Source organism: Stigmatopora argus, chromosome 22 (genome assembly GCF_051989625.1).
Source record: "Stigmatopora argus isolate UIUO_Sarg chromosome 22, RoL_Sarg_1.0, whole genome shotgun sequence".
Classification (NCBI taxonomy): domain Eukaryota; kingdom Metazoa; phylum Chordata; class Actinopteri; order Syngnathiformes; family Syngnathidae; genus Stigmatopora; species Stigmatopora argus.
This window is the reverse complement of record NC_135408.1, coordinates 10,558,342-10,579,354: the sequence shown is the minus strand read 5'-3', so window position 1 is coordinate 10,579,354 and position 21,013 is coordinate 10,558,342. Positions and strand designations below refer to the sequence as shown.

The window sequence follows — 21,013 nt, the reverse complement described above, 5'->3', positions numbered from 1 at the left end:
ATTACTTACTTTGATGTGGGGCCATTGCAAGGGGGGGGCGGGGCTTCGAACGTGAGGAGGAGGAGGAGGGGCCGTTCGGCAAGTCGGGACAGGTGAGCAGATTCTCCACTCTCGGGTAAAGTATTAAGCCCGAGGGGCGGCTATGAATCACCTCCTTCTTCTGCCTTCCATTCATGAGCGCACCATCCGCTAATTCAGAAAATCATCTGCCGGACTTGCGTGGAAACGACGCAGCGCATCTGCCGGTTTGAACTCAGTCCAGCGGTGGAGGAGCCGAGCCCAGACCGGCCGGCTCCGTCCTTACCCTGGCTTACTGGCGGGGGGCACGGCGGCCATTTTCAAAAGCGCAGCATAAGGTGACGGGAGAGCGCCAAATGCCACCTGATACGTAATCGCTTGCTAAACGCATCGCTGAAACATGAAAGGGCTGGGCGGAAGGTGCCGGCAGCAAGTGGCGCAGACGGGACTGATCTTCGTGCCAGTAAAAATGTGATGATGGGCCTAGAGGCACAACTCAAATACGCCAGGACACACACATACACACACACAAACTCACACAGATCCAATTTTTAAAAATAGCACCGTGTGCACAAACTAATGAATTCATTATCTTCATCCACGGCTCAAATCTTATCGATATTAATTACTGTCTGTTGACTGGACAGAGTAATAAAAACTTTAAAAATATATTTCTTCAGCAAGGATTCCAGGAGGAGTCGACTTTTGATTTGGATTGATTCATGTAAGACACTTGTAGTGTAGTGGTTCACTAGCCTGACTTTGGTTCGCTCTGATTGTGAGGGCGAATGGTCTCTATGTGCGACCTTCGACTGACTGGCGACCAGTCTAGGGTGTGTCCTGTGCCTTGAGCAGGATAAGCGGTGTTGAAAATAAAGGACTGATTGATGGAAAATTTTAAAAATTCTGGTAGTTGCTATTATACAGAGCTTTATTCATCGTTTATAGGGCAAATGGTTATTTGGTAATCAAATTGGCGATACAAGAATTATAAATACACAGGACAGGAAATCATTTTATAATATTCTATGGTATAATTTATAAACAAAAAGGCTCTTTTCATCATTCTGCCTGTTCTGGCGTTTCTCTTGATTTTTGGTCACTTCCTGTTGATTTTGCGGCATTTGTGGGTCACTTCCTGTTGATCTTGGGGCATACAGATCACTTCCTTTTGATTTTGGGCCATCGAACAGCACGTCCACGTCGGATTTCTGGATGTTAGGACTGTTATGTACTGTTGGTTTTCTGGCGAGGTGGGCTTTGAATACGGAGGTCAACCTGGACGCTTTGTTGTCACGGCGTGTGTTTACAGACGGCGTGTGCGTCGCCATGTTCGGCGCGCCCGTTTGATCTGCAGAAAGACGAGGCTTACCGCACGGTCGATTCCAAGAAGGAATTCCTGGAAGCTTAAAAGAGCTGTTGAATGAGATGAAGTGCTCGGGGGAGGAATGAGGGGAGCTGGATCAACACTGCAAGAGGGGTGTCGCTCTCTCACTTACAGTCCTGATTAAATAACAGGATGCTTTGTGAAAACAACCACATTATCTGTGTCTTGAACCGGTGGGAAAGGCTAATTGGCTTCCCTCACTCACTCGAGGTGACGTCGTCCGTCACTCGGAGAAAATATGTCAGCCACCTCCCCCCAAAAAATGAGGACGGACTTCCCGTTTGCCCGCAACGTATACGTGAAATTTGTCATTCTAACAAGACCCGGGACATTCATGGACGTTTGAAATATTGGGCGAACAATGACAGATTTTAACTCTGTTTTATTTGACATGATTTTGGCCTGAAAACTAAAACGAATCATTTGTTTTGCTTCTCATGTGAAGATATCAAATTATCTACTATGACTTGCGACTTATGCTAAAACGACATAGCTAATGATTCCTCTCTCTGACAGATTGTTATGAAAGAAGGAAGAAGAAGAAAAAAAAGGCACTCAAAGGTGGAGGTTGTTGCGTTTAATCCCTGCGTGATCAAAGCGTCTAACATCTCTCTGCCTGACATGTAACCCAAGTGGTTGACTAAATTATACATATTACAGTCAAATACCACTATAATTAAAGTATATCCAGTACTTTGTAGCTCTGAAGAATTCTAGACATATTTTGTGTTTGCACAGCTTTTGCAAATTACAGGAGATCCTCCGAACTAGAATGCAGTTTCTTACAGAACATTTTGAATTAATTTTCAATAGCACAAATAAGGATATAGTGAGATTTTGAGTTGAGGGCCTTAAAGAGAAATAAACAGCGGACCTGCAGTTTTCAATACTGTCTTCCTGGGAGCTTTTTCTTTTGCCATTTAGACTCGTTATCTTATATATTCTGCTAGCTGTCGTGAGAAGCTCATGGTAAAGCAGCATCCCGCGAGGGACAAACGGAAATATTTCACATTAGAACTGCTTCATTTTCACCCTAACGCACTGCCATTGCAGCAGTACGTAATTATCATCAACTGCTCCCTACCTACCCTGTCCAGCATCTACAAATCTTGGTGCCATAGAAGGGCAGAGAGCATCATAAAAGACAATACACATCTCGGCTTCCACCACTTCAACCTGCTGCCCTTTGGAAGGCGCTACAGAGCAATAACAGCCAAGACAAAGAGACTCAAGGACAGTTTCTTCCAAAGATCTGTTACCATACTGCACCTTGGACCTAATCAAGACTCATTGCTAGCCTCTTCAGTCGCTTTGTACCACTTACCCATGTTGACTACTACTTATTTATTATTTGGACCACTTATTTATCTATTACTATTTACACTACCCTCCTATAATGACAATAAAAGCATTCAATTCAATTCAAAAATGGGACGTCTGGATAACATTGGGCCCAAACGGAGCAAAAAAAGCAAAATGAACGACAGCAAACAAGATACATGTCAGCCAAGCGGGAAGGTGTGTCTGTCTTTTTTATGGGAATATTTCACTTAATCTCATAAAGGCACCATGAATAACCTCCATCTGTTTGTGGAGCAGTTCAAAAGCGGATCCGCATGCCTCCACTTGCTGCCGTATGAAAACAACATTCTAACGGCGGAGTCGAAGAGGGCCGGCGGCTCCGCTCGTACAATGAAATCGGGGATGTGCCAGACTCGTCGATTAACGGCGGGGAGAAGGAGGTGTGCGTGGGAATGTCAGTGGCGACAATGGGAAACAATGGGAGGGAGGCCAGGGAGAGATGTGAAAGTGGAGAGAGGGAGGAAAGTGACAACAATCTTTCCTGTCAACACGTCTGATTGTGACCTGGCAAACTTGACCGAGAAGGAGGCCGACTCGATAGCTCCATTCTCTTCCAAGTCAAGTAGAACCAGGATCGTTTGTCACGAATAGCAAACATGCTTTGAAAAATGAACAAAGTGACATAAAAGATCGGTACACAGTCGATTGGTCGCCGGTCTTTTGGTCGCCAGTCTTTTGGTCGCCCGGAAGGTTATTGATAATTACCATTTAAATCGTTGCTCAAATTCCCTAAATACAAACTGTGAACTACTATATTATAAAGATCTTAACCAAACGTCCGGGTCACTTCAACACAACCAAACCAGTACAGTTGGCCATTTTTCCAAACTAAAACCAAACATTCATCTCAAAACGGTGGGCTAGACTTTACTTCAATGCTTATCATAATGCTGTCATAATTTAGGGATGTCCTACCTCAAGTGTCTACTATAGTTGTTTTTTTAAAAATGCATTTCAATTCATAGGACGATTGGACGCCACACGATCAAAAGTTAACGCTGCCCTGTGCACCCACAATCCATTGCATATTTTGATGCCAAAGTTTGACAAACTCAGCGAACCCTTTCCCGGTATCGACATGATCTGGTTTGAAATTAGACGCGTAGCGCCCGTCAACTTTTACTGTTATATTACGTCAAGGGAGCAAATGTACGAGCGGGGAAAGCATCCAGCGTAGACTAGAGCTGCAGATAATTCATTCCGCTTCCTGTTCTTCAAAAGAACACATTTGCCTTTGTCATTATGAAAGGAATGTCTTGTGGCTCCAGAGGAGCATTTCAAAGCCAGAACTTCAAATCAAGAGCAAAAAAAAAAAAAAAAAGAAATGGCCTTTTCAGTCCAACTCGCCACAGACGGAACAAACATTACGATGACTTAGAAGCCTCTTCATAGCAGATATTTTCTTGTTTGTTGCTTCAGGTAGTAAAATCTAGCAAATCACATAAAAAAAATGGGTTGGCGGTTTCTTTGTAGAGACTTAAACAACTTTTAGAGCAAGATAGCTCCGTAACTTTGGAGATGAAGTCATTTTTACTGACTTTTTGACCAAAAAAGCCAACACTGGAACTCAAATCCAAATTCGATGGGCGCTGCGAACATGTTTTCAAGTCAGTAAATGGAACATCTTTTGATGGCCACTTTTTGGCAAGTCCTAGCACCGTCTGGCTTCTGTCTCCGTTTAGCCCTATTACGCGTGTCTCTATTTTTAGCCTCTCATTTTCTTACAAACCTCTGCGGACAGTGGCGACGACAGCCTGATGAAATCCTGACCCACGCACGCTCCCTTTCAAGTCACCAATGAGGGATGTGCTGCCCGAATAAGAAGGCCTTGAGGCGAGTCTGCGTTCCCAAACGCCAGAGTATCCGCCCCGGGTGAGCGAGCGAGCGAGCGAGCGCCCTCCACCCAAGCTAGCCAGAAAAAGTCCGTATCTGCTTGTGGAATTGTGCCTTCCAAAAAGAGCCATGCAACAAATGACCAAAATAACTGCAATGTCACCCAGACCTCCACCAAGGCCAAACAGCTCATCAAATGTCATATTTGTGCTTGTTACTCCATCTGTTTGTGGTTAGTGAGAAACTTCCTAATTCATGTCGTTATCGGAGCGACTCCCTGTCTGCCATCGACGGGGCTAGGCGTCCAATTTTGAAATAAAAAGCTCCGCTCTAACATTCGGTTCTATTCCAATTTATTGTAGTGGAAAAAATACTGGTTGTAACTTGTTGAAACTTTTTAAAATAATAATTGTTTTTTGGCAGGAGCTTACGATAGACTATTGGGAAACAAAACATCGAGCTATATCAACATTACGCTCAATTATTACCGTATGTTCTCGCATATAAGCTGTATTTGTAACTAAAAAAAAAAGATGACGGAATCAAGTGTACGGCTTATATGCGCATTCGACTTTTTCCACCAGTGGTTGTCGGCAAAGTAACATTTATTATTTGTTGGTTATTTTCTGTTTTGCAGTAAGAAAACAACCATCACTGGATGAATTAATTCCTTATGAAATTCACCCTAATAATATGCTTTTGATTCATACAGCGTCTCGGAAATTCCACGTGTAATTTTTCTCAAGAATTTCCCTTCAAAGTAACACATTTGTACTCCTCATTAATATGGAAGTGAAAATGATGAATCAGGGGGCGGCTTATACTTGAGAAATTGTAAAATCCAATGATTTTAAGGCAATTTTAAGGGTGCGGCTTATACACAGGGGCAGATTATATACGAGAATATACGGTAAACCTAGAACAGAGCTACCAAAATTTCAAGACGATAGGTTGACGAATGACGGCGGACTCCGACTTTAAAGTTAGCATCCACAAGAACAACAACAACAAGTTGACAGGCCTTCAGCCTGCGAAAAATACATTACAGGTGTATTAAAAAAAACACGGCAAGATCCACGCATACACGCATGCAGGTGACATTCCAAGAACTTCTATTTTGGAGGAGCACTTCACACGGCGCGCAGCCCTGACAGACATCTCACTGTTTGTGTATAAAAGTTTTGCGGTGACGGTGACGACAAACGCAACAAGACTCCAATGGCTTTACAGAAGCTATGGTATGTACCATTTCAATGAGGGCGCAGGAAAAAGGGAAGAACGGAAGAGTGGCAAAACATGCTCCTCCTGCGATAGCCCATGGGGGGAAAAAAGAACATTATTTTGCGTTTTTGTCTGCATCATTTTGATCGGAAAAAGTGCTAACATACTGTAAATATTGTCTTGTTTATGTTTAAATCAAATGGGAACAACAGACAAGATTGGCACCTGATAATGTAATACATTAAGATTTTTTTTTAGATGACTGGAGATGTAGCCTAAAAAACAACAAGAAAAAAAACAAAAAAACAAAAAAAAGACATACAAGTTGCAGCCAACTACAAAAAAAGTGCAACTAATTGTCCGGAAAATAAAGTACCGTATTTTCACGACTATAAGGCGCACTGCACTATAAGGCACACCCTCAATGAATGACACATTTGATTTTTTCCCATATATAAAGCACACTGGATTATAAGGCGCCCTGTCTATTTTCGAGAAAATTTAAGACTTTTAAGTGCGCCTTATAGTCTTGAAAATACGGTATGTGGGGGAGCTTACTTTAAGTATATGAATAAGAAAAAAAAACAGAACAGAACCTAAAAAAACAACATAAGCTGTTGCCGATCAGAGTGGCAAAAATACAAATAAGACAAGTCACATCCAACTACGAAAAAAGTGCGACTTATTGGCTGGAAAATACAGTACATTTTGGGGGGCTTCCTTTAAGTTTACGAATAAGAAAAAGAAACAGAAGACAAAGATGCCCTTGGATTAAAAACAACTCATGTGGTTTGCCTGTTAGTATCATTATAAAAGAAAGGAGTCAGAGTGAGAGAAAAGTACCCAAAGTTGGATGGCATGGCCTAAAAAATGACAAAAGCGTTGACGTCAAAGACCCAAAGTGGCTGAAAAGAAGGTAACCATTAGATGACGTTACATCTGACACTTATCTTCACGTGGATATGATGGAGTAAGACAGTGCCTAACTTTAGCCGGGGGGGGAAATGGGAGGGAAAGAAAGGACTGTGGCAGAAGGGTCAAGCAGGCACAAACATGAGACTATTGGAAGACTAAAAGGAAATTTAGCAGAAACTGCAGGCGAAAAAAAAAAGAAGGCGTGGGATGGTTAGAGACGAGCCCTAAGCTACTTTTACACAATTATGAAGCTCGTGCGCTTGACTTGAAATGATCAAAGCAGAGTCAAGGAGCAAAGGGAATTTGGCCCTCGGGCAAAAAGGAAAAAAAAAGGAACCTTGAAGAGTGATTTTTGTTTTTTGAAAAGGTCCCAATATTATTATTTTTTTTTAAGTAATGTCTTTCAAAATACTATGAAATAGAAAAGGGAACGGCTTTTGTTGTGTATGGAGATGACGGCATGTTGCATTTCAAAAGTCAATTAAAACTAAGTGAGTTTATCAAATGGATTGGACGTCAAAACACTGTCAATAGCAGCCAATGAGGTGACAAGTAAAAATGTGCTTCAAGAGTAGTGCAAAATGAAAGCAAATTAAAAAAATAAATGCGTATTACAGTATACTTCAGCAATCAAATACAGCATTTTGATATACTTAAGTATTTTTCAATCGACTCGTGGTAATTAAAGTGCCTCAAAGTTCCTGGTAGACACACACATTGCCAAAATTGTACGTCAGATTTTTTTCCCCCTACACTTTGAGGTATCGTCTATCCGTTTAAAGACAAGTGTTCAAATATCTGGGAATCGAGTAAAGAAAACATTTGGTGAGCGAAAGAACCCTGAACTTGCAAGTGCCAATGAGATACAAATGCAGTATAGATGGAAAAGATTGAATTGACCGAGGTCAACGTCACCCCCGACAAGACACTAAAAGAGCAAAACATTTTTCTTCTGGCTTCCCTTATTTTAAAGTTCTTCCTGTCATTTGAGAGACTGACCACCCACGAAGAAGCCGTGATCCAATCTGCATTATGTTAAATCCATACAGCAGCGCCTCGAGTCATACGTTTACATTTCGACAAATGAAAAACACAAGAAGTTCAAATGAACTCCCCCTATTGAGATGAATAGAAATGCACTTTCTTTGATTCCGCCTGCCAATATGTTAACAGTTCTTCCATCTGAAGATTCTGCTTGTAATTCATACCAAATGAATCATATTTCAAGGCAAAGAGCACAATTGGAGTTTACAATTAATGTAACCTAGCAACCGGTGGGTTCTTTGTCATTGATTACTTTCTATTTGAGGCCTGACAGCACCAATGGGGAAGAGAAAAAAAAATCAAAACTGTTTTTTTTGCACAATTTAAACACGTTATAAGGCAAGTGCCAAATTTAAAAAAAACTTCCATCTCATAAAGACCTAATGCCATAATATCTGGGGCCAAAATATAGGATTTCCAGGTGTGTATATCAATTATCGAATAAAAAAATATATATTATCATTATTTTTGTTGTCCTGATTTACTAAAGTCATCCATTAAAAAAATAATACAATCGAAATGAATAAAAACAGAAATACACCCCAGTTATGCCCTATGATAACAAACTAAAGTCATTTTTTTTCCCTCAATAATAGTTAACTCAGTTCATATAGCATTCCAATTCATTCAAACTGGTGCCCAAGTTCCATCGCCATTGACAGCGGCAGTCGTCCAACGCATTTTGACGAAGATCCGGGCGCGCGCACGACAAAAGCCGAGTTGACAACGGGATTACGGCGCAATTGCGGCAAAGCCCTTTTCGTCAATAAGCCGGGCCTTTTTCTCCGAGTCAACAGGTTCAGACACGGGCCGAAAAAAAAACGCCATCAGCGTGCGGGCCCGTTCGCACAAAAACCACGGATTCTCTGTGATGGAGACGGTTTGTGTGGAAATAAAAAAAAAGCGAGACCATAAAACTGCTTTGAACTCTGTAGATTACAGCATTTATTCAGAGCAAAGTACAGTAAGCCTTGTGTGGAGTTTAGACTCGGCCTCTTGGCACCGCGGCCCGATGAGTCATGTGTCGCTTTAGAGCTGTTTCAAGGCTTTAGCGTAAACAAAACAAAACAAAACAAAAAAAGCAAATAACAGATCACCTCCAGTATAGCCCCATGGTTAACCAGTGGTTCAATTGCTTGGCTTTTGTTGATGTCACGTCGTCACTGGGGCGACAGAGGGTTCCGATTCAGACAAAGTGGCCTTCCCCGTCCGGAATGGTAACATTTGGGAAGGATTTGAACCCTTTTAATGATGCTTTTTTCCTTTTTATCCTTTTCTTTTAAACCCTTACTAATTGGCTGCCATTGATGCCACTAGACGAGCAATCCGTTTAAAACAGGAGATACAAAATGTAGTGTATTGTGGGAATACATAAGAATCTAAAAATAATCGTTAAAAAACGTGTATGTGTATGTGTATGTGTATATATATGTATATGTGTATATTCTTGGTGTTTTACTTTTCATTAATTTACTTTGACTTGTGAAAAACATCCATTCATAATATTTTAACTTACAGTTTTGGCTTTATTTTTCAATTTTTTTTTTTTTTTTTCACCTATGTCTTCCTCCAATACTTTAATTTTCAATAATTTAGCACCTAAAGAGCATGAAAAAAAAACGTCAATACTGGATATAAGGATTACGTTAAACGATAACATAAAAAAAGCATAGGCCACCAGCTTCTTCTGTTACTTTTGACCCGAACTGTTTTTCCAACGTGGAAATAGAAAAGCATTCCACAATGTTACGGCGGAAGTAACAGCCGTCTCAATTTCTGCGCAAATGGGACAGCTGGAATGCTTGATCCTTACAAAAGCACCAGTTTTGATTCAGTTCTCAAATTGGACCCCATTAGACATGCATGTGCATGCGTACATAAAGATATGCGCGGTCAATGCATATTATTGTTTGATTACATTTCAGTTTGACAGACATTACAGAATCATTCAAAACTTGTGTGTGTGTGTGTTTGTGTGTGTGTGTGTATTGGTGGGGGGCAACATTTGAAGGCCAAACATACCAACACCACTTGTTCAGTTAGAGCAAGGGTGTCAAACTAAATATTGATGTCATCGGCTGCCAATGACGGCGCTAGACGTCCCATCCATTTGGACGGGGAGGGGCCAGAGAATGTTGAAATGTTGTAAGGTGGAAATATTCTCAGATTTTTGGCATTTTTTTAGCGAGTGGATGCATATTTGCCGGCCACAGAAAGTGACATGGTGGGCCAGAGCTGGCCCCCGGGCCACTAGTTGGACACCTATGAGTCAGAGAATGTTGATTGAGTATGCAAACTAATGACAGAGTTTGGACTAAAATCAAAATGAATTAATTTGTTGTTTGTTAATCATCATGGCAACGTGATCACCCCAAACCGGTCGTCCCATTTTAGGATTTGATGTCTGTCACCATTACTGGCAATGAATCAGTTAAAAGTCACCGTGGAGAAAAACAAAAAAAAAACGAAACGAAATGAAGTCTAATCATAAAAGTGGGGAGCTTGACGTTATTTAGTTTCCAGTCTATTTTTAGAGCGTGCGGTGCAAAACGAACCCTCTGTGGGCGTCGGAGTATCTATAGATCAGTGGCTTGAGTTACCGTCAGACTCGACTGTAAACAAGTCTCATTGAAAGAACCGCACATCCGAACCATCTGACTCATCCTTTTGAAAAGGAGAGCAAACTAACCGGCAGCTGCACGATGAATCCCCGACTTTGAAAAGAGGAAGAAGAAAAAAAAGGCCAAGACCAAAAGAGCGAGGACACGAGCAGGCAGGTGGTTATAGCTAGAACGCCGCTTCTACTGGAAGGCATATTTTGCAGACCACGACAACAATAACAACAACAACTGGAATAAAAACACGCTTCCTCCCTCCGTCCTGCCTCTTGATTTCAAAGGCTGCGAAAGGAAGGAAGTGTTGGGAAGCGACAGCAGCGGGACGACAAAACCATGCCACGGAGGCCTTAAATCCAAACCATTAGCCCCAACGTGGCCATCCCTCCTCCTCGCCCGGTTTCCCACCGAGCGCAAACCGTGAGGACGAAAGCGGCGTATGGCGAATGTGTGGGAATGTCTCGACATCATCGCCACGGTGGCCAGCTCTCCAACATGGCTTTAAATTAGGGGAAAAGAAAACACAGGCTAAAAAGAGAGCGTCCCCTAACTATACTCATGCCTGCTAATTTGCCACCACTTGAAAAAGGAGCAAAATAGCAACAGTTTGAAATCGCACTACTTTTAAGTGCCTGCGTGCGTGCATGGAAGAATACTTAAACACAAGGGAGATCCAGGTCACTCGTGTATACATCTCAAGCCTTGTGGGTGGAATCTATCTATAAGTCCGGGCTGCTCTCATATTAGAGGGAAGCCGAAAGGGAGATGGACCATATTCGGGTTCTGATGGGCTGAGGTGGGACTAGTGACAGCTGCCCTCCAAAGACTCCCATCCACAAACGGGTCAGGAAATCATTCCCATACCTGTCAATCTCGCCCAATCGCTCCCCTTATTAATCATTGCAATTCCCCTGATTAAGTGATAAAAAAGCGTACAAATGCAAAGCTGCACATATTTACTCACATAGGGCGCCATTTAAAAGTCGAGAATTTTCTCCAAATCAGTATGCACTAAATTCAACATTCTGTAGATGTCGCTGTATGACCATCTGGGTACATTGCTTGCTGACGCGCTATATTTATTTAGTGAAAAGGCATGACAATACTATAAGCAGTCGGCGATTACGTTTTTGTTTGCTACCAGTTACCGTGACGATGCGGATTAGACATGAAATGGGTAAAACGAGATCGTTTTTTACAAAAAAGTTCTTTAAAAAATCTCGTACATTTTTTGAAATGATCAAAAAACATTAAATACAGGAAAAACGGAAAAATTGACAGGTATCCATTCCACAATATTCACATAGTCTGACTAAGAAACAGAAAAATAAGCTTCTTTATCATTGTCATTGGTCGTGACAGTGTTTTTTTGAACAGTAAGTGTGGCTGAACTACATGACCCCAAAATACGGTGTGGACACCACAGCTCCATTGTAATTTTACGTATATACTTAATTTATAGTATTTTTTATATTATTTTTTGTACGCTTTTAACGACTGAATCAATCCATTAAAGAAGCCAACGTTCGTAGCAATCAAAAATGAATAAAACCTCAATTAACAATAAATAAAATGGAATAAATAAATAACCTTTCTTAACAGCCTTGTTATCGTTTAATAAAAACAATACAAAATGCCCTTTTAGCTCTGCTATTCAAACTATAGTTTAAATATTACGGGATTTACTGTTCACTGACAACAATGGACGTCCAATTCATTTAAACTGGGGAGACCAAATGTGATTGCTCAGGCACTCAATGTCTTAAAAAGGGTCAAGTGTCAATGTCGGTATACCTGCTCGATTGCCGCGTGGCGGTTGAAAAACAAGTGGAAAAATAGGATGGGCATGTGTGCCATTCCTACCTTTTCCAGCAGAGGCAGACAGCTGGGAACCCTCTGCTCCAGTTTGACAACGGTGATGAAGTCGTTCTCTTGCCGTTCATCTTCACTCGTGTTGCACAGTGACAGCGGGTGATACTGCAAACACAGAAAAAGGCACATTTTACAACCCAAGTATGCATTGGCGAATGAGCAATAAAGCGGCAAGCCATCAAATATGCTTTGTTAGCGCATTGTGTTTCTAATTCACTGTCCAAATAGATGAATTTTCATTCGCTCGATGAGTAGTGGCCTGTTGACATTCATTGACGGCGCTTTAATCCATTTGGACCCGGTCGAAATGGAGTGGACGTCGAGCCTAGCCAATGAATGAGTTAAGGCGAATCTAAATTCGACATCGATTTGAAGACGTCAGTTTAGTTAGTAGCTAAGTAGTCCCATCGTGGCCTGGTATGCTTCTTCATGTGGCTGCGGGCTGAGGTCAACGGGGTCCCCCTGGCCTTAACCGGCGGAAATCCCTAAATTAAACTTCCCCCCCCCCAGGGTGATATCAACAGCTGGCACCCCGGTCGAGGGGGATTTGACGTCATGTTCGGCAAAAGGCTGCTGCTTGTCTGTCAGCAAAAAAGGGGAGGAAAAACAGTCGGGCCCAAAAAGAGAAGCGAACCAAGGCAAGGAGCTTTAAGGTCTAGAAACACAGACATTTCGTTAATCTTTACAACCACGGTGTTCGACGGACCGTCATTTTACTTAAAACTCTCTCCGTGCCCGCGTGGGTTTTCTCCGAGTACCCCGGTTTCCTCCCACATTCCCAAAACAGGCTGATTGAAGATTCTAAATTGTCGCCAAGAGAATGATTATTCGTCTACTTGTGCTCTGCGATTGGCTGTCAACCAAATCAGGATGCCTATGGCAGCTATGGCGTTGGCTGGGTTTGGCTCTGGCACCCCCATGGAATGCAAAATGAATGTGTGAATAATATATAGAAAGACATATACGTAATGATAGCAGAATTCAGATGTCCACAAATGAGGACATGACTTTATGGATCATGTAGGCCACACCTTTATATTCAATTTTAAATTTTTTCTAAGCCAAAAATTGTTAAGAGTTAAAAAAAGCCACATCAATAACTCTATATTTGTGTGGTGAGCCCACAATTATAAATGATGACTCCCTAAAGATGGAATGAACTCATTAATAACAATTTGATTCATTTCCTAGATGCCATTTTTATGATTAGCAATAAAAACAAACAAGATAATTGCCACCCAGGCCTGCTATTACTTCACAATTGCAATTCACTCTCCTTTGATATCCGCTAAATGCCGCGTTTTCCCAAGTCGATCGGGTCAAGGTTTCCCGTCTATTTTGGAAATGCCCCCACCACTTTAGAGTCAGAAGGTCGCCCCACTCTGCCGTGGGGCGCTTCAAACGCACGCCACCACCGGGGTCCCCGCGTCACCGGGACCGACTGAAAACGTCTTCATCGGGTTTTTTCCGCGGCCCCGAGAAAAAAGGGCCTGGGAAACCAAATCAGCGAGTCTCCATTTCACAGGGACAAGAAACCACAGGGCACGCAAACAGCTCCCCGCAGACTGTTAACAATGCTCAGTCCTCCATTGCGCCTCCTCCTCATCTGTCTAGATCTGTTTCAAACTGACGGCGGCCGGGGTGGGAGGGGGACACATGTCCCTTGGCTCTTTTGTTGCCGCCATTAAAGGCATTCCTTTCCAGTTCAATCAAAGGCTGTTACGAAAATATGCCGAGGCCCAAAAAAACGAACAACTTGGAAAACAAATAGACGGACAGAAAAAGGAGCAAAATAAATAGTAGCTGTGGTGAGAAGTCAATAATATTTTCCCCTCGCTGGGCCTGGCGGATGCTCCCGTTTCATTTGCCAATAATCAGCCGGAGGGCTTTCCAGTTGTTTGGCTGCCGACCAGAGTCGGAGGGAGTTGCTCGTGACTTCTATTGGATTGAAAACTCAACGTAATGTCGTTTAAATGACGCAAAGTGATCGTTGATAAGTGATGCTGGCGCATGTGGGGAAGGAGAGACAAAAAGTTCAGTGGCTAGGCCACGCCCCTCCACTCTTTCGGCCTCCAATTGTGTGGCTTTTTAAGAAAAATCCATCTGCTGTGAAATTAAAGGAGTTTATAATTAAGAGATGTTCCATCCGTTTCAAATGGGAGGGTATGTTCAATGGCTGCCACCCTCCCGCTTGAAATGGGTTGGACATCTGACGTCGTCACTGGCAGGCGATGAGTGAAAGATGCACACTGAACGATAAAAAAAATTGTGAAACGGCATCCTGGCTTATATGGCATGAATGATAAAAAAATTGAGTATTTCTGCTATTTCATTTAAACGAGTTGATAGTTCTTGCGTACAAATTATATATATAAATATATATATATATATATATATATATACACACATACATACACACATGCATATACATATACACATACATATACACATACACATACACATACATATACACATACATATACACATACATATACACATACATATACACATACATATACACATACATATACATATACACACATTTACACATACATATACACACATTTACACATACATATACACATACATATACATATACATACACACATGCATATACATATGCATATACATATACACATACATATACACATACACATATACACACATACATATACATATATTCATATACATATATACATGCACATATATACATATACACATATACACATATTATATGTGTATATGTATATATGTATATGTATATTTATATGTATATGTATATATGGATATGTATATATGTATATGTATGTGTGTATATGTATATGTGACGTATACATATACAGACATACATACACATACATACATACATCTACATATATACACATATACATATATACACATAAATAGAGAATACATTTTCTTTGTATCGTATTTAAGTAGGACTAGAAATACATTGCATTGACTGTGACTGGAATGTAGTCATAATCACTGATTATTTTTGTAATTAACCTTTGTGTTGGTATCGGTTTAACATTTTTGCTGTAATTAACAAAACCAAGTTTAATATGTTGAAGCCAAAAAAGGTTGGACAATGAAAAGGAGATTGCCCTATCGTTGTTTTTCCAAATAAAAAGCAGGAGTTAACAAATATTCTTGATGAACAAAAAAAAAATGGTGACAACACTCCCCTGGAGTTTTTCCAGCTTCCAAATTATTAAGAAAACCCCAAAAGTCAAGCACTCATTGAAAGAACTGGCATCTACTTCTAAAGACGCCGTCAGCTCGGTGAGCATTTGAATGGAAAAAAAAAAAGTCTGATCACAGCAGATGATTTGCCCGAGCGCTCATACCGCACCTACAATTAATTTCAAGAATTGTGACGCCTGCGTACAGACATCAAAGATGCCAACGTCTGAATATGAATGTGAGTCTGTCGCTAGGCGGGGGGGCGCAGGCGTGTGCTTGCACGCCAACATCTGCAACGCCATCCGTTGGTAAAAGAAAAACCGCGGGCCATCGCAAGTGAGTTTGGAAGGCTGGATGCGGGAAAATGTGTTAACCGAGCCAATCAGGGGAAAGAAAACATTTAGCAATTTTTTTTCGGCGATATGGATGGGCCACGTGACCCAACGAAATCCCCTAGCGACTTCCCGCGTCTTCGCTCGAATCACTTTGAACGAAGACTGCGTACATGTACACAGCGAAAGATTCACAGCAGCAACAAATTGTAACATTCCTCCGGCCTTAGGCTAGCGCCGCGCTATACATTTCAAAGCTCTCAGTTAAACATAAACACAACACTTCCCTGTCATAACAGGTCAGCGGCTCGGTAACCCAACAGTTTGTTGGCATTGCAGCGAGCCATCCCTCTTCCCTGCAGACCCGGGGCCACGTCCCCTGCAGGCCACGCCCACTCGTCCTCCAGGCTTCCTCTGTCCCTCACTTGGCCTGCAGGATGACTCCTCCTCCCTCACGTTTACACACTACCATGGATAGAAACTAACTCCATAGTCAACTTGTACGTTTTCCCATATTTGATAAGTTTTTTTTGATCATTTCAAATAATTTATGGCGTATAACAACTTTTGTACGGGACCACAATATGCCAATATTAGCTTTGGGAGATAAGACAATAATATTTATCATGAATATTTGTTTTTCTCCTGGAAAAATGAAAAAAGATCCAGTAAAAAAAATACATTAGAAGAGCTGGCGAGATATTGCAGCACCTCACAGACTGTAAATCAAATTATTTTACGTGTCGGGAGCATGGCGCTAACTTCAAAACGCTTTTTGGGGTCTGGTGCATTTTTACTATTTAGGCCTGTCATGAGATTGTTTTTCGCAGAAATGTGCTTTAGGCAGTCAAAGGGAAAACTCATGATTGAAGTCCAATCGCGCGGCATGCAATCATTCTTCTGCTGTGAATTCAAACGGATTGGATGTCAATGAGGTAAGAAAAAAAATGATGGTTGTTATTGGTTTGGCCAAGCTGCACCCTCCCACCAGTAGACATGTGATCAATTTGAAGTGGGAGGGGCGCAACAAATAAACATTTTCTCACTCCAGATGAACGATTGCCATTGACGGCCCCAGACGACCAGTCCATTTTGACGAACAAACATCTAATAACTCCCAGTCAAAACGAATTGGACGTCCAGAGCCATAAAAGACAGCCAAATGAATAAAATATTTACAACCTAACGGCTCTCCTAAGTAAACCGCCATAACAACGTGTCCTACCGCAAAGACTACGATTCAACAAAGCGTTGCGAATTCGAATCTCTCGGCTATAAAGTAAACAAACGAATAGAACCTCCATTGGATCCTATGAGTCGTTTTAACATCTGAACAGAGCATTCAAGTTGTACTGTACTGTGCACCAGTCCGTATGTTCGCTACGGAGGGGGGGGCGGAGGGGTCCGAAGGGGTGGGGTGGGGGTGGGGGGGTTAGCGTTGCCATGGTGTGGGCATGCAGCCAAGAGAATGGAGCTCTTCGTGGAATGCCATGGAAAAATGAGACAGAGGAATGCAGACTCCACTGAGCAGTGTAAACAGGCTGGCCTGAGAGAAATGCCGCCACACCGCTTTGAAGTCGCTTCCATCTCCCCATCGCACACACATACACACACACGCCTACGCACAGCACTGTGTCATTAACAAAGAAAGATTCTGGAGCTGGTGCAAGGTATTCCATGTACACAGGAAATAAATAGACATGGCAGTCATTCAAAAGGAAAAAAAGAAAAAAAACACAGAAGTCACTAAGGGAAAAAGAATAGAAGGTAAAAGTACTGGTTTTCACCTGCAGTCTTGTCAGTGAAATTCAAGTGGCAAAGTGACGCATGTGGTTAACACCTCCAGTTTACGGTTTGTGGTTGTGGTGAGGTTAATGTTCAGGCTCTGAATTCCTCATTGGGGGAATGCCGTTCTGGTTCATGGTGAGAGCCAAATCACACACAATGTGAACTATAAAAACAAAAGACTCAAGCGTGTTCTACAGTATTTACAGTAAAATGAGATATTTTTGCCTCTCCCTACTTTTCTAGGGACACAATAAGAACAACAACAAAAACAAAACAACAGATTTAACCCCTTATAGGGCACTCTTTGGAACTCTGACACTCAACGAACGTCCAATTGGTCATTTGACCCAATTTAAACCAATTCTAGTCAATGGTAGGTAATCTTAATAAGGAATCTTAAAAATCCAAACATATCTGCCCAGAGTTCCTCAAGAAAAATAAACTCTAATTCATTATTTTGCGAACCATCCGCTATGAAAAATAGCTGAATTCCTCAAATCAAGGTATTATCGCCCAGGCCTAACACTTAGTTTATCAGATCTTTCAAAAAGTCATCCAATCTGCCTGCTTACACGGCGCCGAAGAAGACCACACTCGCCGTCGTCTGCCAGCACTTAAGGCTTCCGGCCCGCTGACCAGAGGGAATTTTACGATTATACGCCCCCAACTGTTAGCGGCGCTTCAGTATGGCCTTTCGGGAAGAAAAAAAAAAAATGGTGGGTGAACATGCAGCAGCGATATCAGACTAAGAATGTCTCCGGGGTAGACGGCAGACATGCAGGCACCGGAGCCTCCACCTCAGCGTCTGAGCCAGCAGGCTGTGGAATCCGCCGGGCAGGTAAACAGCGTTGCCCTTTGGAACACCACTCTCGTCATTCTGGCGTGTGATTGACTTTTTGTTTGACTCATCAAAGGAGGGCAAGTCCACACGGAGAGACAGCTTGGTACAGAAAAAAATAATAATTTCATACCCTGTCCACAGAGCGATTTAAACTCTGGCTACACTTGACGGGCATGGGCGTCCGTCCCATTGGAAAAGGGAAGGCTTTTGTTCGCTTCTAATTCAAATGGATTGGACGTCAGCGAGGGATAAACTCATTTAAATTCAAAGCAGAAGGATGAAAAGAATCATGTTTTTGGACTTTTGTTATTGTCGATAGTATCGAAAATGTGAAAAAGTGTACAGACGCTCCCCTACTTACGAACGAGTTAGGTTCCGAACGATTGTTCATAAGTTGAATTTGTTTGTAAGTTGCTCAGTGCTATATTTTGTATTATAATTTATGTTTAAGGCCTATATAAGTATATTGAAGCCTATATAAGTATATTGAAGGTTTATATAAGTGCATTTGTATGTTTAAGGCTTGTATAAGTAACACGCATTGGTTTGTACTGAAAAAAAAACATTTAATAACATGGAGAGAACACATACAGTACTGTATACATACATTAGAGAGAGAGAGAGAGAGAGAGAGAGAGAGAGAGAGAGAGAGAGAGATTTACTAGAAACTGGCCGAAAGAAGCTATCTAATGACGATTGCGGTTTTCTTTTTTTGATCATAAATGATGCGGTAGCACTGTATGGCATCATTCAATTTTTGTTTTGGATTCAATTTCTGAAGAGAATTGGGATATTTGTCATATTTACAGAAAACAATGTTTAGTAACTTATTCGGTTCATTACCACTGCTGAAAAAAATATTTAGCTTGCTAATTGCAGGCATAGAGTGAAGCCTACATATTTGACATTTATAAAACCTGTGTGAAAATGGGTACTCGGATGTTTGGTCGCCGGACGTTTGGTCGCCGGACGTTTGGTCGCCGGACGTTTGACAACATGACAGAGAGTTTACTGTTGAAACCAGCTCTCAAAATTATATTCATGAGAAAGTTTAATATCTAAATATCTACTGTTGAAACCAGCTCTCAAAATTATATTCACCTGGGCGACAAAACGTCCGAGCGACCAAACGTCCGTGCGACCAAACGTCCGAGCGACCAAACGTCCGGGCGACCAAATGTCCGGCGACCAAAAGTCCGGTCACGGTGAAAATGAGTACAAAAAAATCATGACATTACGATGTTTATACCCAATTTAACGAGGAAGAAATAATACGTTTCGGTAATCATTCCAAACGTTGTCAACGACAACCGACGAGTTAAATGACAGTACTTCAGCCGAGACGTGGCTGACACGTTCAAAACATTCCCCCGGGTTCTCCGGAGAAGGAGGTGGTTTTCCAAAAATGGCATTATTTATACATTCTTCCTCATTAAAACGTTTTTGGCGCATAATTACAGAAGAGGCTCCGTGAAGCCAACTTAGAAGAAGAAATCTCCCTCAGACTGCAAAACACATGGCGCCCTTCTACCGCAGTGGTGTTGTACTTCCTACGCAAAAAGGACTCCAAGCAGTCGTCCGTGGGATGAAAGGTAACAGAGGCCAGAGTCTGCTGTCAAATCACACGCGGGCTTTTAAATTGGCACTTGCCGGTGTATTCTAGTACTCGGATAAATCTGTTCGCCGAGGGCGGTTTGCCCGCGGTTTACGGTTCAGCCGTCGCCGCAAGGAGACGGACGGACGCACGGTCGGAGCGCTCCTTGGTCGCGAGGCTAGCCGGAGAAAGAATGACTATATTTGATCTTTGTCTGCTAACCCGGAAGCACTTTGAAATGTGCCGTAAACTTTGGCGGTGCTGGACAGGAATTGGTGACATTTTGTACTTGGGAGAAATATCCTCCTCTGGATTAGGTGGTCAACAGGCTAACCATACATCAAGTCTATCACCCGTCGGTAAGCTACATGAAATGTGAGCATATTTCATCGCCATGCGTTTAAGTACTAGGCGTAAATGTGCTGATTTAGCTAAATGTAGTTTGGACTTAACCGTGGGAGAGAATTATTATCCCGAAATATTGACGGCAAGCACAACTTTGACCTCTTCACTTGTCAAGAACAAATTTTCTCTCTTACAAACCACAAAAACTCCCTTCTTAGAGGTCTTGCGCCGTGATTGGCAACCCCTGAACAAATATCCGTACAACAGTGAGACGCATTAACTGCCATTGGAGGACCACCAAACTAAGACCCATTCTACTATCCCTACTTTTCCACAAAACATGATCACAGAAACAAGGACACGATCCCAAAAACAAGTCCTATTTTTGGAGGATTGTTTTAAGTTCTCTTCTCTTCTTAGCAGACAATAGTGGCAAACAATAAATCCTAAAAATGGGATTCCTAAATTGTCCCAAAGTCCTAACTAACGTTCCTATGAAAAGACAAACATCAAAAACATGTTGTATTTGTTGTTTGTCTATCTCTCATTACATAACAGTTATAGTATGAGTAAAGAAAAGTACTAAAATCAGTCTCCACAGAAATGTACTTCACCGTGGGGGACTATGCGAGCTTCCATTTTGCTCAAAGTCCTCTCAAA

General features: G+C 41.8%; 1 protein-coding gene across 2 annotated transcripts in view; it reads right to left on the bottom strand.

The window, feature by feature from the left end:
- The window catches only part of rnf43 (ring finger protein 43), a 56,879-nt gene that overhangs the window by 13,579 nt on the left and 22,287 nt on the right, over positions 1-21,013 (bottom strand). For both annotated transcript variants that reach the window (XR_013298096.1, XM_077592214.1), the window contains exon 2: positions 12,259-12,372. Coding sequence is in view for 1 of the 2 variants with exons in the window: in XM_077592214.1 (XP_077448340.1) it covers positions 12,259-12,372 (114 nt within the window). In the remaining variant the exon portion in view is untranslated. The remainder of the gene's footprint in view (positions 1-12,258; positions 12,373-21,013) is intronic.